Source organism: Balaenoptera acutorostrata, chromosome 3 (assembly GCF_949987535.1).
Source record: "Balaenoptera acutorostrata chromosome 3, mBalAcu1.1, whole genome shotgun sequence".
NCBI lineage: Eukaryota > Metazoa > Chordata > Mammalia > Artiodactyla > Balaenopteridae > Balaenoptera > Balaenoptera acutorostrata.
Window position 1 is genome coordinate 174,284,562 of NC_080066.1, and position 25,597 is coordinate 174,310,158.

Sequence of the window (25,597 nt, forward strand, 5' to 3'; positions counted from 1 at the left end):
AGTATTTTCATTTCAACATTAAAGCAAAATATTTTCAAACTATTCATGTTTTACATTCTTTTTCCAAAAGTCTTCCAATTTTGTAAGTCTTTCCAATTTTCTTCTACATTTTACCCTCACAGCACATCTCAATCTGGACTAGACACAGCCTCGATAGGCACAGGTGACTGGTGGCTACCGTAGCGGGCAGCTCACCCCTCAGTTTACACCGCGGATACTGAGGTCCAAAGAGGTGACTGCATGAGGCCAGAGCCATGTGCTTGTTAATCGCAGTGCCTGACTCAGCTGGGGGATGAGGGTGGCTTAGCAGAAAGAACAACAGGTTTTGGAGCAAGAAATATCCAAAGCCAAATTCCGACCTGGCCGCTCACCAGCTGTGTGACCATGAACCTTGTACTTGACCTCTCTGAGCCTCAATTCCCCTCCTCATACAGTTACAGTGAGAATTAAATATAAAATACCCAACAGAGTTCTTGGCACACAGTCGGTGTTCAACATGGAGACATGACAGTGATACAGGTGGTGAATATATTGCCTTCATCATCTGCATCTTCATCATCCCCAACCCAGAAAAATGAAGCTTGAAAGGAGCAGTCTGTCTCAGAGGCAGATCTGCCTGGACTGGGTCAGGGCAGGAAGAGGAAATGAGAGAGATGGGCGTGGCGAGAGGAGAGGACATACCCACGGGGCACCAGTACCACAGTGCCTGCTGCGCCCGAGGCACCCCAACTCTGGGAACCAGTGTGAGAGCTAACCCATGTTCTATCAGCGGTGGGGAGCCCCTCTTCAGAGCTGAGCCTATCTGAAAGCAAGTGATGGACTTCCCTGGTGGTCCAGTGGTTTAAGACTCCATGCTTCCAAAGCAGGGGGCATGGGTTCGATCCCTGGTCAGGGAATTAAGATCCCACATGCCACGCAGTGCAGCCAAAAAAAAACAAAAGAAAGAAAGCGAATCATAGACTTTTTGGTCCCTGTGATAATGGCCCAGCGCCCCGATCTATTGCTTCGTTGAATGGGAAAAATCCAGAAGCTCTACCTCTAACTCCAAAGACATCTTCACCCAGGGTGGGGCTCAAGGGTTCCGCACACGAGGTGCTCCAGACTGAATAGAGCCCCCAAGCCCCCCCCCCGTCCCCTCCAGTCAGTAGAGCCGTGTCCATGAGCCATGCTCTTGCCCGCCTCAGCCTCTGGGTGAGTTGTCTCCTCTGCATGAATGTCCCTCTCCCTCTTCCATCTGGCTAATTCCCATGTATCCTTCTCTTTTCAACTTAAAATGTCACCTTGTCTGAAAGCCCTTCACGGCACCTGCTCCTGGGTTCCCTTGTTGGACGCTCTGACGATTGTCCACCATCACAGTCATCATTATATCCTGGCGGGACTGCGGGGACTGATACCCTGCCATAGACCAGAGACGAGAGCTGTATCTCCCTGGAGCCTGGGAAAGCAGCTGCCACCAAGCAGGCACTCAACAAACATCTGCTGCAAGTGGCCGTTGCGTGAAGTTCACTCAAGAACCAGAAGGGCTCTGGTTGGTTTGACTTGGAGAGAAAAGAGGCAGTGTTTTGGAAAACAAATCAACGTTGCAGCATCTGCACCTAACGCATTAAGTAATTTTCCACGGAATAGTCCAAAGGGTCATGCATTGTTGCGTCACTTTGCTGGACTCTTCCAAGAACTGGCGAGGATTTGGTTATAATGGACACAATTCACAGAACAACTATTACATCAACCACTGATTTTCCAAGAGCCTCAAAGCTGGAGGTTCCTCTCAAAGAGTCTTTTGAGTGAGGGGCACACGTAGTTACCATAGCTCCTCTGTGTACGAGAGTGGAGATGGCTCTTTGGAAAAGCACAGCTTCCCCCTTTCATCTGCATACATGGTGACCTGTTAGTACTCAAATGGGTGGTACCACTCCCCCAAGTGGAAGGAGATTTCGATCGTCACATGATTGGCATTTCTGTGGGCTCAACCAAGGATGCTAAACCTCCTGTAACACGTGGAACATCCCACCCAAGGAGGACCATCTGCTCCAAAACCCAATAGCAGCCCCCCAATACCTACACATTGTGGAACACTGGCCAGAGGCCAGCCCAGGCCATGCCCCCAGGGGGAAATGAGTCCAAAAGGGCACTTTGTTATTAATGAGGATCCACTAACACCGTCCCCTCTGGGCCCTTTTCCCACCCACCCAGGCTGGACCAGTCACCTTCTGAAGACTCCAGCACATTCCTGCCTCTGCACCTTGGCTTGTACCAACCTCCTCCCTCACCTAGAGAGCCAGCCCTGTCAACCTCCATCTAACCATCCTCAATCTCCACCCAACACAAGGTCCCGCTACACGGCCAGCACCTTGCTGGATGGCTCGGCCCCCATCATCTCGCCCACCTCCAAGGGACTCCAGGCCTCCAACTAGACAACTTACTTAGCGCTTGTTAACTACTGCCCTGTGGTCTCCATGACGTGATCCCCGAGTATAGACACCAAATCTGACCTCAATATATTGACTAAGTGATGGATTCATTCATGCCATTCAGTTGAACCCCTACCCAAACATCGACCACCATACCAACATAATTCCGCTTTTACTTTAAATTTAAAAGAAGAAACATTTATTCAAAAGGTCCTGATTAGTATCGGGCACTCAGCATTCACAGTTTCACTGAATCCTCCAAACAACCCCAGGAGGGCATTCCTGCGATTGAAGTCACATTACAGGTGGAAGAGATCAAAACTCCACAGGGACACGTAATTTGGCTAACGTCCTACAGCTACAAAGTGAAGGAGCTAAAATTCAAGTTCACCCCTGGTTTCCAACACCTCATTCTGCTGTAGACCAAGCAGGCTCTTCTTTCTCTGGTTTTGTTCTTATTGATCAACTGTGTTTACTCGATAAGGGCTGCGGGATAAAGAGGCATCATTTCAGGGGTTCTGGAGGGTCACGTATTGATTCGGTCTTTACTGGACTATTCAAAGGGTGTTTCCCCTGTGCTCCTCTTCCCAGGTAATCCAACCCACTCAAAAATCTAGACTATCAAGTCAAGTCAGCGTGGCAGTGTCTGATGGAGGCTCAGGCAGGATAATCTTTAATCTTGCCATGAAGAATAGCTTAACTTTCAAAGCCTGGCCCCAGCCAATTCTCCCCCAGGTAGCCTGTGGCTTTGGGCTTGGGAAGGTTTTATAAAAGCAGGAAGGGTTCCAACATCAAATAATGTAGAAACCAAACAACCTGTTCCCTTCAGTGATTTGGTTTTTGTCTCCCGAGGCACCAAGGCAACCCGTGGGCAGCAGAGGCTGCAGCTTTAAAACAAGAACAGCAAAAACAAGCGCATAAAGGTTAGCTCCAGGGTTCTGATTAAAACCCCACCTGTCAAGCTGAGAGGAGCTTTTAGCCCACTGATCAGGGTGTTGAGGCCTGGGGGAATCTCAGTGGCAAGTTCATGGGAGGAAGTCCTTCCACCCACCCAGATCCCTGACCCCAAGGCCTTGGGTCCCTAGCCCCAGGTAACCATAGTGTGTGGCTGGGAAAACAGCCATCAGGTGACTGAAGCCCTCCTGCTATTTTCCCGAGGTCTCCTGGTAACAAGTATTCAGCAGCTGGCTCCGGAAAACAGTCAAAAGGGAAGGGAACATCGCCAAGCAAGCATCTTCACACTTGGAACCTTCAAGGCTAAGGTGAACGCAGCACCCGCCTGCCAGCTTCCTCCGCGGCTGTCCCGAGACACTTGGAAAGGTGAGGGAGTGACTTCTCAGAGAGGACACACAGAACACGGGCTCTAACTCCAGTCCATCTGGAAACTCCACTAAAACCTAGAGTAAAGGGATCTTGTCTGTTGGATGTATTGTGTATATAGAATAGAAACCTTCCAGGATGGAAAGGATAGAAGGGGACACAGGGACAAATTCTGCAGGGTGGAGAGAAGACCAGCCTCTGATACCTGATTTACCAAACTCAAGAAATCTATATCCAAGTGGCAGTGAGAAAGGACAAAAACCAACCCAACGTACAACGCGGATGTCCCAAAGGTTCAGGAAAGAGTGGTGACAGGTATCTCTAGAAACGTGGTTGGGATGGAGGAATGCAAAAAGAGGATTAGAGGAAAGAACCAGATAGGCCCTGGTATCCCTTCCCACAAGTCTCCTAGCTGGGGGACTGTCCCTCCTCCATCGGGCACAAGACTGGAAGTTTACTCCCTGAAGAGGGTAAAACAGAAGGTCTCAGTGTGAATTGTACTCAAAACAGGCAGATTAAGTGATTTTACACATATTGGATGCAGAGGACCTCCCTGCCCTAAGCCCTCTTCCTTCTTTCAGCTCCCAGACCCCCAGCCCTTACCCCCAGCAGCTCGGCCTTGACCCTCCAGACAGGAGACTGTAAGACCCTTCCGTAGGGAGTCTGCCCACCCAGCAGGAAAGACTTAAAAATAGTGACATCGGGGTTCCCTGTGACACAACCCACAGGGCACCCATCAGAGGCGCTCTAGTCAAGGAGCCCTGCCCCCTGTGCTCAGAGCCTGCAGGATTCTTTTTAGTTCCCAACTCTTCAATATGAGTAGCCAACCAAGGACTGTGAATGACTCAGCCAGCTAAAGAAAGACGTTTCTAATGTGAAAGCTCCACACCAAACAAACGCAGTAAACAGAGGGAGAGGCAAAAGGAACACACACATTTCAGCACATCCAATGTGCATGGGCAGCTCTCAACCCTCCCCGTGTAGTCTCTCCTGTAATCATTGCAGCTCTTGAGGCAGACATCAGTCTTATTATTCGCATTTTGCAGACGAGGTGTTTGAAGAATAATGAGATTAAATAACTTGCTCGAAGTCACAAAGCAAGGAAGTGGCAGAGGTGAGATTCAAACCAGGCCACGTGGCTCAGTGCTCTCAACCACTGCCTTTCAAAGCATCACCCCGGACACCACTGTCCATCATCACTATTGTCAGTGTGGAAGAGAAGATTCTGGACTTCTCTTAAGAATACGAAAGAGCTCTTCTTGGGGGGTGGAGGGGGGGTGGTGGGATGAACTAGGAGATTGGGATTGACATGTAGACACTAATATGTATAAAATAGATAACTAATAAGAACCTGCTATATTAAAAAAAATTCAAAAAGAAAGAATAAGAGAGCTCTTGCAAATTAAAAATTTGGTAGATTAAAATATGGAGTATAAAATTGATGCAATCTCCCAGAAAGTAGAGCAAAAAAGCAAAAGGGATGGAAAATAGAAAAAGATAAGAAAATTGGAGGATTAGTCCAGGAGGACCAATATCCAAATACAAGGAGTTCTAGAAGATTAGAGAAAACCAAGGAGTAGAAACCATGGTGGAATAATCCAAGAAAATTTCCCAGACCCAAAAGACATAGTTCCAGATGGAAGAGTCTCACTAAGAAGAGCTCAGCATGACAGATGAAAAGAGGCCAGCACCAAAGCTGGTCACCCTGACGTCTCAGGGCACTGGGGACAAAAAGAGGATTCTATAAGCTTCCAGAGAGAACAAAACAGGCCACACAAAGAGTCAAAAATGGCTTCATGCTTCTCAACTGCAACCCTGGAAGCCAGAAGGCAGTGGAGCAAGGCTTTCAATACTCGGAAGGAAAATGATTACCAACCTTGAATTTGATGCCTAGCTAATCTAGCAATCAACAATTAGTGGAGGGACTTCCCTGGTGGTGAAGTGGTTAAGACTCCATACTCCCAATGCAGGGGGCCTGGGTTCAATCCCTGGTCAAGGAACTAGATCCCACATGCATACCACAACTAAGAGTTCATGTGCTACAACTAAGGAGCCGACGAACCGCAACTAAGACCCGGCGCAACCAAAAAAATAAATATTTTTAAAAAAAGAGTTAGTGGAGAATAAGCTGATTTTTCCACGTGCAAGTTCTCAGAAAATTCACCCCCTAGGCACACCTTCTCAGGAAGGATGTGCTCCTGTATTCAAGGGACGAAGCCATACGAGGCAGACAGGAAATGGCAGATCTGACCCAGGAGAGAAGGGAACCACAGGTGATGGTGACAGACAGCCCAGGTAACAGCCAGGTCCCAGGTTTGGGGGACAATGAGTCCAGACTGGAGACAGGTCAGAGGATCCTGAAGTGCTCGGGAAGAGGAAATGGAGAGAATTTACGTGATGCATCCAAACAACGTGAGGGGCTGTCCAGAACACTAACAGAGACTTTGAGGAAGAATTTAAGCACATATGCCAGCAACAATAGACAATTTTTAACTCCTAGGAAACCAGAAAGTACAGCAGGAGAGATGATCATAATTTACTCCACGACAAAGCTCTGAATCTCACTGATCTAGTACGAACAGTGTAAACCCCAATTACTGATCTTACCAAAATTATGATGATAATATACCAGGAAGTTGGGAGGACAGGAAAGAGCTGAGGTTAAAAGAGGTAAAAAGGAGACCCACGTCCTTACCTTCCATAGTAGGAAATAGGAGCCTAGAACCAAAAACTCAAGACAAAGGAATACATGCATGTTATTTACAGACATGGAAGAAAATACCAAAATCATCCTCTAAAACAGGGGTCCCCAACCCCTGGGCCACAGACCCATGCTGGTCTGCAGCCTGTTAGGAACCGGGCTGCACAGCAGGAGGCGAACGGCAGGCAAGCAAGCGAAGCTTCATCTGCTGCCCCCCATCGCTCGCAGTACCGCCTGAACCATATCCCCCCACCTACCCCCACCCCCCGCCCCAGTCCGTGGGAAAATTGTCTTCCACGAAACCAGTCCCTGGTACCAAAAAGGCTGTGGAGTGCTGCACTGAAATAATGTGCAAGCGATTGCCTCTGGGAAAAGGGGCAACAAGGGGGAACCACTGTTTTTCATATAAACCTTGGAGAACTATAGTCTCATATGACTTGGAAAAGGCAAGGGAGAGGGAAACTGACATTGATGAAGACATGTGACATCACCGAATGTTCTCACAACTAAGAGAAGTTGGGTTTATCCCCCTCTTCACCAAAAAGATATTGTCAGGCTCAGACTATCTACAGCTAGGCAATACTAAAAAGAGGCTAAAACTTAAACCCCAGTTCTGCCAGATCCCAGAATCTACACTTTCCTTTTGAGTCTCCATTCATATAGTCAACCAATATGAACTGAGCACACACTGAGCCTGGGACAGGAGGCTAGGCCCAGGGACCGATCCAATGAGCCTTCTGGTCTACCAGGGCAAACCAACAGTCAACAAGCCACCACTAACAACAAATCCAAGTGCAGCAGTGCCCACCCTGGCTGGTCACAATCTATCAAGGGTAACACTTGTCTGGTTCCTGGCCTCCCCCTCTGCCAGCCCATCATTGGTCCTGTGGCATCATGGGACCTCATCCCCCCACCGCCCCACAAGTGAGTCATCACATGCCACTACTTAGCTCTTGCCCACAACACTTCTGGGAACTCAAGAGGCCATCACCCAGGCCTGCCACCACACTGCCACCCAGGTCCAAGGCCCTCAGCTTTGATTTGGAAGGTATCATGTTTCGTTTTGTTTTAGATCAGAGTCAGGCTCAAAGGCCAGACTGGTTCTCCAAGGGAGAGCTCCACACACACAGTCCCTTGTGTACATGAAGGGAAAGTGAATAACCTTGCACAGACCAGCCTCAGCAAGTGCTGGTGGGTATGCAGGTCCAGGGTAAGTCCCAGACACCAGAGTGTAGAAGGAAACCTCAGACTGCTGCTCACTAGCTGTGGGACAGGGCAAAGCGGTTGAACTCCGCTGGGCCTCAGTGTCTGCATCTGTAGAGTGGGGCTATGACACCAGCCTCAGAGGGTTCCAGGAGAATGAAAATGATGTAATGGGGATGGCTTTATAATCTGCCATGGCCATAGTACGGCCCAGGATGAGGATGGCAGGCTGGTTTCCCACGGCTGCCTCCAGTCACCTCTGCCATAATTCAAGGTTACAAGGATTTAGTCTTCTCAACCTCTGAAAAGGGGATCCTTGTCCCTGCAATTCCCAGATCTGCCCCTGGGAATCACTAGTCAGGAATCATCAGTTAGGAATTTAGACTTTACTTTGTCACAGTGTGAGGAGCGTGGTATGTACGTGACTATAAACAGCAGAGTCACCGAGCCCACTCTAATAAGAAGCAATACCCGAGGCTGGCTGACTGCTTGCCAAACAGCCGTTAGCCTGGCCCAGCTTTCTTCCTGGGTTGCAAATCAAGTGCCCCGTCCGCAGCCAGCGGGACCTTGAGCCAGGGCTCATCAAGTCTCTCCCCTCCCCCAAGTCCACATCGCATCGGTCTCCCCTCTTAACATCCCCTCCCCGCAACTTACTCCCTCTTCCCAGACTTGGTTCTGATTCCTGGTTCTACCGCTTACTAGCTCAGTAGCTTGGCATTCATGACACCCTTGCTCAGCCTTAGTTTCTGGGGGGATAGATAATAATGCCCACCACAGGGGTTATTTGGAAGATGCGGTGCAGGATCCAGCAAGGGGTCAACCCCCATCCCCCAGACTCCCCATAATCACAACATCAATGCCCTATAACCAATTAAGACAACCCCTGACTTAACTGATTTTTATAGAACCTGTACTCTATATTTACATTTTACAACAGCAATGCCCCAAATTCTCTTTAGTCACTCAAGCTGCGTCTTGGCTAAATCACCCTGACAAGGAAGGGGCCAAGCTACAGCACAGGGGAGCCTTTTAGCTACACTGCCATCTTCATTGTACCACATGTTTGGGGAGTTAATGGAACATTCGATTGCAATTCATCCTTGTTTTATAAAAATAAGTAGAAAGAGAAAAAGTGGAAGTGTCATTATCAATGATCACTATTGGTTTCATAAACAATACCATGGAGCCGATGGAACCAGAGCAATGAAGGTTTTGGGGTGACCTTCAACTAAGCAGAGAGGGGAAGTTCAGGAAAATAAATGAAATAACAGAAGTACAGTATGATGTCATTCAACCATACTTAAACAGTGACGCATGATTAGGGTTTTCCTTCCATCCTCTGGGAATTTAAGTTCCTCATAATTGTATGTTTAATGCTTGATGTAATGTAGCCAAAAATCAGGAACTGCATATAAGCCAATCCTCTAATGATGCTCTCTTGTTTTCTGAATAGACTTTGATATTTCACATGAAATAGAAGAATGTTTATCCAAAATATTCCAGACTTGACTCACTCGGGGTTATCAGCATTTCCAGAGTTCATGTATCTCAACTCTAAAACAACACAAGGATTCGAACAGAGATGTTATGGATGCCGGAGCGTGTTGAATCCCAGGGTCCACACAACAGGGTATGTACCTGGAGGCTGCTGTGACGTCACCCTCTTCCTGCTGGACCATCCACACCGCCAGGGCCACAGGACACAGGCCACAGGGCCAGCCCATGGCATCGTCCCCTGGTTATTCACAGCCCGGTGTGTATCTCGGATCACAGCACTGCTGCATTTGGACCTCTGGGCGGAGAGTCTCCGTAGGCCCAGGCAGGCTCCTTCTCTTGTCCGCTCAAGTCCTGCCCTGCTGCCCTTGGTCAGGCAGCCTTCCCAGGTTCCACAACCAAGCAGCGCCAACCCTGTGACCAGAGCCCAGGTCTCTGCACTCCTGGCTCAAACTCAGCTCAGCGCCACCACCCTGGGTGTCCATCACATTCCCACAGAACCTAAAGGGTACTCCAGGTGTGCAAATGTCCCCCAGATGTGTCTCTTCCAGGAAAAAGGAGAAGGCTTGATAAGCCACTTGTAATTCATTCATGTATCAGTTTCCTGTTGCTGCTGTCACCAATTACCACATTCTTAGAGGTTTAAAACAACACAAATTTATTATCTTACAGCTCTGGAGGCAAGGGGTCCACAATGGGTTTGACAGGCTAACATCAAAATTATCAGCGGGACTGTGTTCCTTGAGGCCCTAGGAAAATAATCCATTTCCTTCTCTTTTCCAGCTCCTAGAGGCTGCCTGCATTCCGTGGCTCACGGCTCCTTCCAGCAACAGCATCACTATGACCTCTGCTTCCATCAACATATCTCCTCTCCGACCCTCTTGCCTCCCTCTTATAAGGATGCTTGTGATTGATGGGACCCACCTGGATAACCTGGGATCATCTCAAGATCCTATACTTAATCACATCTGCAAAGTCCCTCTTACCTAGGAAGGTAACACATTCCCAGGTTCTGGGGATTAGGATGTGGATAGTTAGGATTAGGATAGTTCAGTCGACAATAGTTTGGCAAACAGTTCTGGCGACCTACTCCGTGTTGGGGGCTGGCGGGACAAAAATGCATGCACTCCTCTAGGGACCTACTCAGGGCTGGGCAGCAAGAGGTCCAGAGGAGGTGGCTGTGAATTCCCCCGAGGCGGGGTACAGGGAGGCTGCCGTAGGTACGGCCACGGTCATTCTCTGCAGAAGAAGTCATGCAGACAAAGGTACAGAGACGAGAAAGGAGTGGTTTGTGGGATAAACAGGATGATTTCCGGGTGCAGCTGGTTGATTCCAGAAAGGACAGAAGTGAGGGTGCCCAGAACACACAGCAGGGTTTCTGCCTGAGGGCAAAGAGGAGTCTGGGTAGAGGACGGACTTGGCTAGGGAAAGACTTCCGTATCTCAGGGCTGAAGCGGGACCCGGGAAGCTGGAGGCAGGAAAACAGTGGTCCTAGCAACTGACAAGGAGAAGGTTCGCAAAAGCAGGCAAGAAAGGAAAGGTGTAGATGAGAGAGACGCTTGAGGATGCGGGAGGTGAGGGAGGGGCCGGTGGAGGAGCCCATCCGAGGGCTAACTTATTTCACCACCAAACTGTCGGGCCATCTCTGTGTCCTCTCCCCACCTCGCCCCAGTTCCCAGCGAGAAGGCCACAGAACGCTGCTGCTTTTTAAGTATGTCATACCGTAGAAGATTAAAAATAGTTTAAAAGGGATATAAATATTGCAAAGGCTCCTGCCTACTTGGAGGGCCCCCCAGGAGGGGGAAGCAGGAGTGGGGCATGACGTCATCGGATCCCCAATGTCTTCCAGTTAGATCCCCCAGTTCTGCAGGAGCTGCTTGACACCAGAATGACTCCAGGGATTCTGCAAAATTCCCCAAATCCTCCCTGGCTTTTCCTGGTCCTCGGGGCTTTGGACCGTCACCTCCAAGAAGCAGTCAAGGGGAATGCAGCTGCGTGGGTCCTCTGGGACCCACCCCCCTGCACTGGCCCCCCCCAACCCTGGCTGCAATCCCACCAGAGAGGCCCCTCCCACACCCCTACCACACTCCCCTACCCCCTGGTTCCACACTGCCTGCCTTTGGGATTACAGGTTTTTCCAGGCCACCACCCTTAAGGCTGCATCACGCCTCCCATCCCCCCACACTCCTGGCTGCACACACCGTGGCATCCTCAGTCCTAAAATGCTCATCTTAGCCTCATGATGCCCGTGTCCGCTGTGTTCTAGGGACTCCCAGAGTGTCCCATCCATCCCTCCATCCCAGCTCCCAGCATTTCCGGGAGGACTCAATAACTATTATTTGAACAAATGGCCAGGCTTCCAGTGGGGAAGTCCATTTCTAAAGCGGGCGCAGAACCCACTCCAGGCGTGCATCAGCCCTCTGCAAAGAAGGCTGGGCTGTTACACATGCAGCGACCATTCACAAACATCTCCTACTGGTCATATGCCCCGAGTCTGGGTCTAGAATACAAGGTCCCTGCCACCCCACAGGAGGCTCTCTGGATTCCCACATTCCAAATGGGCCAGAGAGTAAATATTTTTGGTTTCGTGAGTCTCCTCTGTCACAACTACTCAATTGCCATTGTAAGTGCAAAAGCAGCCCTGGATAATATGCAATCAAATGGGCATGGCTGTGTTCCAATAAAACTTTATTCCCCAAAACAGGTAGCTGGCTGGATCTAGCCTTCAGACCGTAGTTCACCAATCCCTGCTCTGATAGGAAAAAAAAATTAATAAAAGCGAAGCAGACAGACTAGTGAGGGAAAAAACTGTGAAAGACTCTTTCAAGCCACACTTGTGATTTTTGATGCTGCCTCTAATTCCTTCTGTGACTGACACAATCCACCACTGTTTTAAAAAATAAGAGGTGCGGGGAGGGGGTGGGGGAAATAAGAAAAGGTTTCTATGGGAACCGGGAGTTTACTTTTAGTGGTTCAACCACTAAAAAGAGAATTGCTTTCTTTTTCTCTCTTCCCCTCTGAAGCGGAGCAGGCGTGACCTCTGGCTTGTTGGGCAGGACTATGCCAGTGCCTCAGTTGTTCCAGGCAAAAATTAAATGCCAGAGTGTTCCCCGGGTCCGGGAGGGCAGTTAACGAAATCTGGGCCTCTTGGGCAAAGGGTTGTTTCCCCAGAGCGCTGGATCTGCTCAGAAGCCTCACCTCACCCCGCGGGACTGCTCTGATGGAGTCAAGGTCAACCACGACCGTGGCCACTAACAAGGGATTCAGGGAGAAACCTCTTCCGGGGTCTGCCCTCTGGATGGAGGGCTTCCCTCTCACGGCTGACAAACCCTTTCGGTGAGGGGCTTCTGTTTTACCTGGTCTCGAACGTTCCTCAGCACAAATGTGCATGCGCAGGACGTGCCCCCCTCTGCCCAGTTTGCCAGGACCGTGGGCAGGTCCCTAAACCTCCCCGAGGGCACCTTCAACTCTGCCCAGCTGGTTCAGAGTAGGTGTCCCAGGCCTTTCCTGGGCTCTTCATAGAAACCATAATTAATCAGCCAAGAATAAACCAAGAAGGTACATCATTTACCCACATGTACTTTTACAACAGAGCTCAGGAACTGCGACCTTTTCTACACGGAACCCTTAGTGGTAGTGAGTCTCCTGCACCTGGCAGTGAAAAGAATTCAGGAACGCAGGCAGCTGTGCTCAGCGGTGCCCAGAGCTACACGACGGCCACCCACCCATGTGTTCCGGGGGCTGGGATGACGATGGCTTTACGTGGGCATCTCTGTCCAGGTCCCACCCTCCTTATACCACCTTCGGCGGGGGTGGGCCATGTGAGCCCCTGAGAGTCCAACCCTCTGCTTTTGCAGATGTGAAAACTGAGGCCCCAGGAGGGGAAGAGATTTCCCAGGATCCCACAGCAAGTTAGCAGCAAAGCCAGGACCCAGACCCAGGCCTTCAGCTGCCCTGTCCTGGCTGTGTCTTCCCCAGCTGCTCAAATGCTCCACCTGGAAAGGCTGCTCGAGAAGAATCCACACCCGGAGGGAGGGATGCAGCCAGGGCTGGAACACAGCCTTTTGTGGGCAAAATCCAGAGTTAACTCAAAGCCAGTGACCTGACTCCAGCTGGGGGGCTGAAAGCAATGTTCTAAATGATGACTCATCCTTTAGAACCAAGCACACAGCCCCTGGGCTGGGCCCTAACGGGAAGCAAGTTCTTGGAGGACGGTGAAACCTCTGAATTTGATTTTCTTTGGTTTTTTTTTTTTTTTTTTTAATTTATTTATTTATTTTTGCTGTGTTGGGTCTTTGTTTCTGTGCGAGGGCTTTCTCCAGTTGTGGAGAGCGGGGGCCACTCTTCATCACGGTGCGCGGGCCTCTCACTATCACGGCCTCTCTTATTGCGGAGCACAGGCTCCAGATGCGCAGGCTCAGCAGCTGTGGCTCACGGGCCTAGTTGCTCCGCGGCATGTGGGATCTTCCCAGACCAGGGCTCGAACCTGTGTCCCCTGCATTAGCAGGCAGATTCTCAACCACTGCGCCACCAGGGAAGCCCTTCTTTGGTTTTTATACAGAAACCTCCAGCAGCTTGCTGTGCCCTCCAAGAGCTGAGGGAGACAGAAGCAGGAAAGATTCCCTCTCGGCTCCTTGGTTCCTCTGGATGCTGGATAACTTTGACCACGGCGACATCCCTAATCCCGTGGCTGTCTGCACAGGAGGTCTAGAGGTTTGGAGATAAGAATCTAAGGACAGGGAGAGGAGGGTACTGGGTGCGGGGAGTGGGAGGGGAGGCTGGTGTGGCATCTCGAGCCAGACCCCAGAGGGCCTCGCCCGTCAGGCAAGGGGCTTGGACTTGACCCAGTAAACCAGTGCAGCCTGACCTTTCTTACATGCCGGCATTCGTGGGCATGATGCTATTAGTGCTGGGTGAACAGGAGCTGCCCTGGGCCCGCAGGTTGGCCATGGAGACCCGCTGAAGGCATTAGCAGGGACGTGTGTTGGTGGCTGGGTGGTGGGTGGCTTGAAGGAGGTGACACGAGGCCCGGAGCCATAAAGAGGTCATTGCGGAGTCTGGGCAGGCGTGAGGAGGGCCTGGGTTGGGCCTGGGCCGGTGGAAGGAAAGGAGGAAGTGGGTAACAAGGCACGGGCCCATCTTGAGCACGCAGGCACAGTCCTGCCCCCGAGCCTGCCTTCAGGAGATCCCAGCCACCTTCCTGCCTACCGGGTTGTGCAGCACAGAACTCATGCAGTCAAGTTTCTGCTCTGCCCTCAAGGGCTGGTTCCAATGCCCCCACTCTGAGAGGCCCTCCCAGCTCCCAACCCTGAGGCTACCAGCTCCTTCACCCGTGCAGCCTTTGCCCAAGATTTACACAGCCAGTGTGATGAGAAATGCGGCTTAGTCTGCCCCAGGTTCAAAGCCCAGCTCCACTTACAAGCCCATGACCCTGGGCAAGTCATTCTACCTCTCCAAAGGCTTGCAGAAAGCATTAAACACAGCAGTTTGCGCCGTGCCTGGCACGCAGGCTGCTGGAAGTCGGGTTCACTGTTACTACCTCTGTTTGGCAGTCAATTCCAAGTGCCCTGAGTCACAGTTTCTGTTTGCTAACCCTGGGTGGTACCGCTTCCCAAGAACTTCTGACTGAGGGAGACGCTGAGGCAGAGGGGGAGGGATGCTGTTCAGGGGGCTCCAGCCGGCGGGGCCCAGCTGGCAGCGCCGGACACCCCTACCTAGCTGGCTGCCCCAGAGGTGCAGTGGGAAAGCCTTATGTGTGCCCAGCCTAATCTAACTCCATCCACCTCCAACTCTGGCCAAGTCGCTCGGAACAATGAGGTCAAAGTTCACAGCATCAGACCCAACAGGCGCCAGAGCAACAGGAGACGGTCCCGAACTGAACGGACGTCTGTGCTGCCAGAAGCAGAAAATCCCAACCCCGGTCTGGCCGGGTGCCGTGATGGCTTCACGCTCCTTCAAGGCAGGGACAAGAACCAAGTCTGCATTCCCTGGTGTCTGCACGATGCTAGATGCTTGGCACATGTTTGCTAAGCTCAGCAGAGAAGGACTGTGAATCTTGGGGGTGGTGGAGGCTCCCTACAGAAACGGGAGCATCTTCCAAACCCTGGCCTGACACCTGCCTTGGACCAAGAGTCAGGGGACCCCGGAGCTGGTAGAGCATTCAGCTGGACCCTCAGGCCAAGTCAAAGAGGGAGACGGGGGCAGCCAAGCAGCCTTTCATCGGAAGGGCACCGGAGCCCCTGCCGCCCACAGCCCGGCTGAGAACTAAGGCACAGGCCTGAAGCGCCGCCTCCAACCTCAGCTCTACCCCATGAGGCTCCAAGGAGGTGGGGGCCACCGGGCGGAGGCTGTCCACATCCCGCAATTCCACATTCTCCCCTCCGAAAAGGTCAACAGCTGGGCCGCCCCCGTTTCCTTGCGAAGGACCCTGTGAGGGTGGCACAGGCAGCTTCGCCCAGATGGCCATCCATGCTCCCTGCCAGGGAGTCCTTCATTTACAGACACTTCTATGAGCCATCGAAGTGAGCACATCAAGAGGACTTCATGTGCCCATGTGTCAGGTACAGCAAGTTGTCACAGCCCTCCTGGGAGAGGCCACGCTTTCTGCCCTGCTCCCCCCAACCTGGGGGATGGTCTGGTGACAGCACAGTCATATTTGCATGGATTCCACAATTCTACAGGGCCACAGACAAAAGCTTGATGGAGGCTGGGGCTCTGCCTCAGTCCCTATGATGGCAGATTTGTGAAATTCCCCTGTACCCAGCGTCCCATCACCACGACAACTGCTTCTACCTGTGCTCGCGAAAGAAGCACAGAGCTTGAAAAACAACCCTTCTGCCTGGACTCCTAACTACCACCCATGCCGAGTTCAGATGAACAAGGCCCCCGCCCATGGCCCACATGTCACCCAGACACGTCCAGGGCCGGCCAACACCCACCAGCTGGTTTGGGCACACGTTCTAAGCATGGCGAGGGCTGCCTTCTGGACCCAGCCCTTTGGCTGGACTTCCTGAGCACCACAGAGACAAGGAGAGAAAATGGTTGTTTAGCATCCTTAAGAGACGGGGATGCCAAGGGAAAGATGGAGAGAGACAAGACAGATTCCTGGCCCACCGCCTCTCCTAGCCCCTCCTCAGCGACGCTGGGCAGCAACTCCACAGCGCCCGCCGGGACTGACAGCTCCATCCACTGAGGACAGCCCCCAGCTGCAAACAACCCAAACATCCCTCACCGAAGAACAGATGAACAAACTGTGGTACATCCATATGATGGAAGAGTCCTCGGCGAAAACAAGGAACTATGGACAGCCTGGATCTAGGGCTGGGAGCGAGACTGACACAGATGCTGGGCACTAGGGGCCGTTAGCAGGTAATGAAAGTGTTCCCCAACTGCATTGTTGGGATGTTTGCACAACTCTGCAGAGTTACTAAAAATCATTGAATTATAAACTTAAAACAGGTTGAATTTTACAATATGTAAAACTGCCTCAGTAGTTTTATAAAAACTCTCTTAAAAAAGGAGCTACTGATACAAGCAAGAAAGTGGATGAATCGCACCAACATAATGTGGAGCAAAAAAAGGCCATTTCAAAAGAGTATATATACTGTGCTATTCAATTTTATAAGAAGTTCTAGAGGCAAAACTACAGCAATAAAGATAAAAATAGTAGCTGCTTTGTTGGAGGGGGGGAGTGGGAAGGGAGACAAAGCATCCATCCGGGGTACTAGAAAACTTCTACATCTTGATCTAGGCAGTGGTTACACAGGTGTATCCATACATAAAAATGTGTTGGGCTTGTACTTGAGATTAATGCATATTTTATATACATGTACATAATCATTAATATACATAAAGTTTAAAAGTTTATTTTTTTTAAACGGCAAAGCCCGTTGATGTTCAAATTGCAATTGGCAATTGCCTAAAAGTGAGGACAGTTCACTGGGAGCTGAGAGAGAGGAGCCCACTCAGTGAACTCCTACCCAACCCTCAAGACCCATTTCAAATTGTCCCCATTGAGTGAAGCCTTCTCTCACTGTTCCAGGTGTAACTAGCTGCTCATATTGTTGAACATCCCTTCACAAAAGTCGATCTCCTTTTTACCGAGAGTTGAGGAGTGCAGGAAGTTGTTGCACCAAGAATTGGTTCGTATGTGCTTAATAAACACCCACTGATTGCCTAAGACACACACACACACACACACACACACACACACAACCTGACAGCCCAAACCAGATGCCATCTCAGCAAAAGATACTAACACCCACCCCCAAAATAGGATGTCAGTTCTCAGGCAACAGGACCCAGACGTGAGGCTTATCGAAAAAGATCATTTTCAGCATCTCCAGCTCAATCCTCCTTGCTTTACACAAATCACAGCAGAAAAAATCAGGGGAGCCCAGAGCAAACTCAGTTTCCAGTGTCCAGTGCACTAGGCTCCCCTCCTCCCCACTGCAGGTCACCTCTGCCTGCACTGTCCTTGCCCAGCCTAGGGGTGGAGCAGGCCATGTGGGCTCCCAGGAAACATTTTATCAGGTGTAATGTTTAAACTTGACTGCCTAGTCACCCCCCAAGACTGCACCCTGCCCGCTGGGGCTCTCTGCCCTCCAGCAGTAAAGGCAGGGCACCTGCTTGGGATGAGAGGGGGGGAAACACCGCCCCACCCCCTCTCTGCCCAGGCCTCCCAGCTCTCTCTGAGCCGCCCCCTGACCCTGCAATCTCTAGAAACCCAAGCTGGCAGAGGAAGCTTCTAAACTTCCCTGTCCAGGTCTATGTAGGTGAAGAGAGGCGGAAGGTGGAACTCTGTCCAGTTCTGCAAAGTCCACATATGAAAAGAGAGAGGCTGGAAGTACACCTCCATGAAAAGCGGCTTTCTTCGTGTGTGTGTGGGGGGGGGGGGGTGCATGGGTTATGGGGTGATTGTTGGTGAATTTTTTCCTTTAAATATGTTTGTGCTAAGTTTCCACAATGAACAAACTCTTCTGGAAGATAAATTCGTTTCATCTGTGGCGGGAGACCCCCTACCACCACCAGCCCTTGTCAGACCTGCCGGCTCCCGAGAGTCTCTTTCACCTTGTCTCAAGGCAGACGCAGGTCCCAGCGTCCCGCGCCGGCGGGCGGGCCTCTCGCCCTTACCCCACCCTCCCACCCCCGCCCCGGTGACCCCCGGGCCAGGGGAGGGGCAGCTCCCCGAACAAAGAGGCCGCCTGACCCCACCGATCCGTGCCTCTGACCTCTTTCTCCCGCGTCCACCCCAAGGCGCCGCGCCCCATTCAGTTCCCCTAGCCCCGGAGGTACTTAGGAATTGTGCGAACTCAGACACACACACACACACACACGCACACACACACGCGCGCACACACACAACCTCACTTTCTCCTCCCCTCCCTGACCTGGGCCGCGCGCGCGCGCGCGCGCACACACACACACGCACACACACACGCACATACACACGCACACACGCAATCTCACTTTCTCCTCCCCTCCCTGACCTGGGCCGCGCACACACACACACACACGCACGCACACACACACACACACATACGCACGCACACACGCAATCTCACTTTCTCCTCCCCTCCCTGACCTGGCCCGCCGCCCCCAAGGGCCCAAGTACAAACTTCTCCAAACTCGCAGCTGCGGCTGGAGGGGGAATCGTGACGCCCCCGCCCCCCGTAAGCAAATGGGATGCTCCCCCCCGACACACACACACACACACACACACACACACACACGTGTGCCTCCCCGCCCCCTGGGCCACTGTTCATTTGGCCGGGGCGGCAATGCCGGGGTTTGGGGGAGGGTGTCTTTACCCCCTTCCCCTCCGTAAGTGACAGGACCCGGTCAGGACGGGGCAGGGGGCGGCGCGGGCCGGGGCTTCCTCGGTGGGGGTGGGGGGAGCCGCTCCCGGGGCTCCCGGGCTCCCCCGATCCGCGCCCCTCTCCGGGGAGGCTCGGCGCGTTACCTTGAAGGTTCTGGACTCGGATGTCGCTGATCTGTCCGATGAGCTCCTCGCGCTGGAACCAGTCCCATTCGTGCGCAGCCATGAAGCGCGGGCAGCAGGGCCGGGGCGCCGGGGCCGGGCGCGGGCGGCGGGCGCGGAGAGCCGGGCGGGCGGGCGTGCAAGCGGCACGCACCCGGCGAGGGCGCCGCGGAGCCGGAGGAGCGCGGGCGCGGGCGGGGCGCGGGCGGGGCGGGCGCGCGGTCGAGCCGCCCCCGCCGCGGGCGGGCGGCGGGCAGCGGACGGGCGCGGGGCGCCTGGCTCGCGCTCACTCCCCCATCCGGGGGCGGGGGCCCCGGGGGGCGAGGGGGAGGGGCGGCGAGGGAGGCTGGACTCCGGCTGGTTTCTTTTTTTTTTTTTTTCCGGGGTGTCTGTTGCTTGGATTGTTTGGTTGCAGACGGGTTGGTAATGAGGTGCGGGGTCCCGGCCCTCCGATTGTGATGTCTCAGGGGGCGGTGGGCCGGGTGACGCAACCCGGGGTGAGCCCGCGGGTCCCGGTACCCGGGGGGGCCCGCCCCCTCTCACCCTTACTCCCAGCTCCTCCTCCCACCCCAGCCCCGTCCCAGATAGGAACCTGACACCCACACCCTTCTACCCCAGGTCCTCTGCCCCAGCACAACTGGGGGAGGCAGCACCCTGCGGAGGGGGGGTCCCCCAAGCCGTGCCCATCCTCGCCCAGGACACCTACCGGCATCGGGAGGGACTGGGTAGGGGGCCAACGAGTGTGGAGATGATGTTGGGGGGATTCGCTCGTTTGTCTCCAGATTGGGCACTCGTGGAGAGAAAGACTTCTTTCCTGGGTCTGGATATTGGGAATCTTTTCCCCGGGGATCCAGTCCAGAGATGACCCCAGATTCTGGGGAGGAGGGAGAAGCAGCTGACACCCCGGGAGCTAGGGTACCCCATGGAGTCCAAGTGAATCTTGGAAGTGACCCTGAATCTCCAAGTGACCCTCTCTGGGGCTTTACTGAAAGTGAAAAATGAGTATGGGCCTTTCCAGTGGGGTGTATTTGTGTGTGTGTGTGTGTGTGTGTGTGTTTCTTCACTGTTTCTTTTGAGTCTTGAGAGTTCCAGGATCTTATCTTATTTGGTGCTCACAACTCATACCTTAGGCAGAGTTCTTTACTGGTTTTTAAAACACAGAAAAAAGGAGGCTTTGGAGTCCTGGAATTTGCCGAAGGCTGAAGAATGAGCTAGGGACGTGAGGTCCCAGCCCCCAGCTCAGTACTCTGACCCTTTCCAGAAAACACATACCGACACACACACACAGAAAGAGAGAGGAGAGGAGAATGGCTTATATATGAGATATTCCAAGAGAGAAAAAACGGGCAGGGCTCAGTGAGCATTTATGTACATGGGCCGTGTTCATCCTTGCCATATTCGTGGTACTGAAATACTGGAAACCCAGATGGCCTACTTCCTAATTAACAAATAACTAGGGAGCCCCCGCTGATAGACAGACCCTGTGCCTTTGAGGCATGGCCCTAAGTTGAAGAAGTCTTACCTCAGGCAAATTCCTGGGACCAGTGGACTGCCAACAAACAAAGAAACCAGACAACTGCAAACAGAAGTGAGTTCAAGGGAAAAATCCTCTTGGGATAAGTAATTGGGATGGGGAGAGGGGTCTGCGAAGTTCTGAAGACTGACCTTGGAGCTGAGCCTGAAGGATGAAGGGAACCACCACCGCGACAGCAGTTCGGGCAGGGGGTCAGTGGAGACATCCCCGTGGCACAGCCAGTGACAGGGCTGCCCGCGTGCACTGCCTCTGCCGTGGGGGGCGTTTATCCAGAGGGCGAACGGGAATCTGCTGTCAGGGTGCGGAGCTCTAGCTTGCTTTCTTCTTTCTCCTTGTTCTCCATTTGCCAAGTTTCCCACCACGAGCACATATTTTTACAATCAGGCAGAAAACCAATACGTTCTCTTTTAACCTCTGGAGGCCCTTTCCAGGAGTTCCCAGCCTGCCCCAGCTCACCTCATCTGCGGGTCTGGGAGCACAGTGGAGGCCCCGTGATGCCAATGGGGACCCACGGGTGTCTGAACACATGCCCCCAGGCTGAGGCTGGTGCTGCCTTCTCCCTGATTTGATTTAAAAGTGCATGGTCATTTTACACTCCAGGGGGCAGGGTCTGCTTCTGTGTCTGCAGAGTAGGGTGCTAGTAGCCAAACCTTACCTAATTTTGCCCCATCGGCTAGCCATCTCCTGTTTTTACAATTCAATTTATTTTGCATAATTGTTATGGGCTGAAGTTGGGCGGAAAGTCATATTCCTTTCCAAGTAAAGAACCAAGAGAATCAACCTTCTTTGACCTTAAGATCTCAGGGAACAGAAGGCTTTAAACAAGCGGTGTGGATGTTAGCTGCAGGGATGGACCATTTTTCATGATACAACGATGTCTGTTCCTGTGAATGAAATGCTGCATCTTTGGGGAACATTGCACAGGTGGCAACAACTCCCTGGCAGGGAGGGGCCACGGTCACCATTGATGGAGCACCAACTGTGTACCGGATGTTGGATCACCAGCCCAAAGCACTTCTTTCGTTGTATCAGAATGGAAAGAGTTTTAGGTGGTTTTTAAAGTGGGATGGGAGCCTGAGTCAGCCCTGAGCGTGAGGCTGGCCACTACAAGGTACTTGAATAGTCATTGAACCAATGTGTCAATATCAGCGCTCTACCCTTCAGTGTCTTCGGACTCTGGTCCTCCCCGACTGGTCCCTGTGCCACCTCCTTGGCCATCGATCCTGGTTTTACACTTTTTGACCACGTACGGCAGGTCATGGCCACACCTGGTCACCTCCAGGCTTTTACTCATTCTCCTCCCTCTGAAATGCCCTTTCCCTTCCCTGTTCCCTGCCCTTCACCTTTACCTAGATTACTCCTGTACAATTATGCTTACTTGATGGTTACCCCCCCTCCCATTAACTGTGAACTACTTGAGACCAAGAGCTGTGTCTCATTAATTTCTCTAGTTGAGCACTTAGCACAGTGCCTGGCACAGAGACAGGTCTCGATATTGAGTGAATGGATGAATAAATGACTAATTATTGGCCTGAACTCAGAAAGCTGGGACCAAATGAAGAACAGTTGACCCCCCCCCAAGTCCTGGGCCCAAGCAAACTTCTGGGGAGGCGATCAAAAAATGTGTGCATATTGGTAATGGGCAAAACCCATGCTGCTGGGCACCAGGCAAGTACCACACTGTGAAATGTCCCTTCCTTCCTCAGGCCTGTGCAGCCTCCCGGGTCTGGAGTTCTGTCTGGGAGAGAGGGCCGTGTGACTTCCAAGGGGGATTTGGTTGTTTGCCCTCTTGCATGAATTAACAGTACTATTTTTCTTTTGCACTTTTATTTTGGAGAAGGAAAAGTACTCTGCCTGAAGGCTTGGCTTTCCGGGAGTTTCCAGAAACGGATTTTCTAGAAATTGCCCAATTCTGCTAGAATCCTTGTCATTGTTTAAAACTGACTTCTGCCAAGGGAAGGGAAAAGAATTGCAGAGAATCCCTGGTCTGAACCTCAGAGATCATCAAACCCAACATCCCTGCCCACGTAAGGACTTTGAAACATCTGGCGCAGTGATCTTCCTGTCTCTGCTAGTGGAGACTGATGACTTCACGCAGATCATCTGGACAGATGGTTTACATCACCACACCCACAACCCCACTGGGAAAGAAGACAAACAACAAAGATAACCCTGGTGGACCCTCCCAACCACTTCCAGGGGAGGAGTGTGTTGGCGACATCCTACAGTGGGAAGCTGTTTTCTCTGGTCACTGTCATGGCCCCGTTTGTGTGCACAGCCCTTTAGGGTTTGGACAGTCCTTTCTCAACCAGAGCTAATCTGGTCTTCACAGTGACCTCGTTAGGCCAGCTAGGCAGGGATCATTTTTAGATGAGGCTTAAAACTGCTTAGTAACCTGTCCAAAATCACAGAGTAAGGCAAAACCAGACTTTGTCCTGTAGTCCTCACTGCCCACTCACATCAATCCCAAATGCCTATGCCTTGTCATGTTTATATAACATTTTAAAAATCATAGCTCCATTAAAGCCATAGCACTTGTCAGCATAGGGAAACTGTTAGGAGTTTCATATTAAGTCCAGTTAAGAGGTTGTGATGAATCCTAGCTAGATAAACCAATAATCATCCTTCAAATAGACCAAGATCACCTTCTGGGCAGGGTGTCTGCATTATGATGTCATAAGGCTGCATTGTAAGGTAAAGACCATCCTCCCCCCCTCCCCCGCCTCATTTATTCATTTAACAAACATTGGTTGAATGCCCACCTGTGGCCTGGCCCTGCATGAGGACCCAACAGAGGACAAGACTGAGAATCTGCCTGTGAGGAGACGTCCCAGCACAGGAGTTTGGACTTTGTTGTAAGGGCAGAGAGGAGCCTTTGCAGGATGAAAACGGGTCACATTGTCCCTTGAGTTGCAGTGTGGGAAGGGATCAGAGCTCGGGAGACCCTGTTGGTCTCAGTGGCACAGGTGCCACACGGTGGCAGCCCACACCAGAGCAGCTGCTGCAGAGATGGATTCTCAGGCTATTCAGAGAGTGGGACTGACAGTACCTGGTGGCTGGCTAAGGGATTTGTGGCACCTGTTCTTGTACTTGTGCATGTCTCTTAAGCCCACTTTACTGCAAATTTCTCAAGAATGCTGTGCAAACAGGGCTGCCTAATTCGTCACTGTCTTACCAGAGCCCAGTTCCATGCTGGGCACATAGTAGGTGCTCATTAAAACTTAGTTGCATATATGAATAAATAAATTGTATTTAACTTCACCAAACCGTAACTCTAAAAACTCTTTGAGCCCTGGGCTCCTCAAGAGTCAGGGTCTCTTCTATGCCTTAGGAATGCCAAGTGTCTGTCCGTCTGCTCTTTTTTTCCTGCTAAAATTTCCCCATTGATTGCTACTCACTTCCAGGAATACTGCGGGAAATGATGCCAAGGCTGGTAGCAGAGAGAGATGCTGAGAAACAGAAGGAATTCGGGTCCAAGCAAAAAGAGGGAGGACGTGTGGTGTAGTGGACAGTGGGCAGATAGTAGAGGCTCATGCTGTGGGACCTTGGGCAAGTTTTTAACCTCTCTGGGCCTTTAGGGGTTTTATCTGTAAAATGGGGCCCAGAGTTGCTACCTGGCAAAATTGCTGTGAGATCAAAGATAGAGAAAAGATGCTTCAGTAAGATTCAGATAATTTCTATGGCATAAAATGAACTGCACTCAGAAGAAAAACTGCCCCTGAATTTGGGAGATTACCCATAATGTAAAATATTAATGTATTCTCTGGGATTTTATTACTTTTTGGTGTGTGGAGGTGTTGATGGATGGTTTAAAAAAAAATCTTGCTTCCCTAAGTATACAGCACCGGATGTCCCAATTTCCACAAATAAAACCCTTCATTTCTTCCAGGTTTGAATAGTCAAAGGATGCTTCCCTGGAGACAGCGCTGTTAATTTTTTTTTTTTTTTTTTTTTGCAGGCATTAGAACACTATTTAAGGAGTGTACATTTTCCAGTAAAGCAAATGATGAAAACTTTTTTACCCCCATAAAGTGTGAGATGTTGGCCATGTGAACATGTGGGGAGAGACAGAATGCTGTGAGGGAGAATAAACACCCTATATAAGGTGCTTGCAACCGCCTTGGGGAAATATATAGAATTTAACATTTTGGAAACAACAGAAAACTTTGTTGACGATAATTCCAGGAAGGGTGGTTTAAAAGCCAAAACTTAGTGCAGATAAAAATCCCTGGACAAGCTCCTCTGGAGCCGACAGTCCCTGCACAGGCAAATCAGTTTCAACAAACTTATTGTGCGTCTCTTGTCTGCTGTGCAGCTAACCTTCACCGCAAATTCACTCTTGGCCAAGGATTGTACAAAATGCCTTGCATTATCTCATTTACTCCTCTCAACAACCCTTTGAAGGAGGTACGATTATCATTCTGGTTTTACTGATGAGGAAACAAAGGACAAAAAAAAATTCAGTAACGTCCCCAAAGTCACACAGGTCGTAGGTTAGCAGAGAAAGGACTTGACCCCAGATGTAGTGCAGAAACCAAGTCTGATTTTTCTTCTCCATGGCTGCAGCTGTAGACTCTTTTGAACTGGCCCAGGTTACTAAGCAGAGCAATTCACGTTGGAGATTCACTGGGGAATGACTTCAGCCTTAGGTAAACAAGACCACGGGGTGGGGGTTGGGGGGCAAGTTTTTCCTACTAGGTCAGGAACAGAAAAACTGTGTCCATTGTCCCCTGCAGGGAGGTTTCTTGTGTTTGTGTGAAATGCTGGGAGGCATTTCTACTTCTGATCCCTGAGCATCTCAAATGGCAGCATTTCGTTGTAAAGAACCCTCAGTGTGGTTCTGCTGGAAAATTATGTACGTTTTATGCTGTTGAAATGGATTTTAACAGGTCGATTCTTAGGGAGTAAGGGCAAAAGCCTTTATCTAAACCAGTAATATAAGTCCTGAAACCTAG

General features: G+C 51.3%; 1 protein-coding gene across 3 annotated transcripts in view; it reads right to left on the reverse strand.

The window, feature by feature from the left end:
* CLMN (calmin) overlaps window positions 1-19,278 on the reverse strand; it is a 127,781-nt gene extending 108,503 nt beyond the window's left edge. For all 3 annotated transcript variants that reach the window (XM_057543936.1, XM_057543935.1, XM_057543934.1), the window contains exon 1: window positions 19,091-19,278. In XM_057543936.1, the coding sequence (XP_057399919.1) occupies window positions 19,091-19,172 (82 nt within the window). In that variant the 5' untranslated portion in view covers window positions 19,173-19,278. The remainder of the gene's footprint in view (window positions 1-19,090) is intronic.
* Window positions 19,279-25,597: the final 6,319 nt, after the last annotated feature.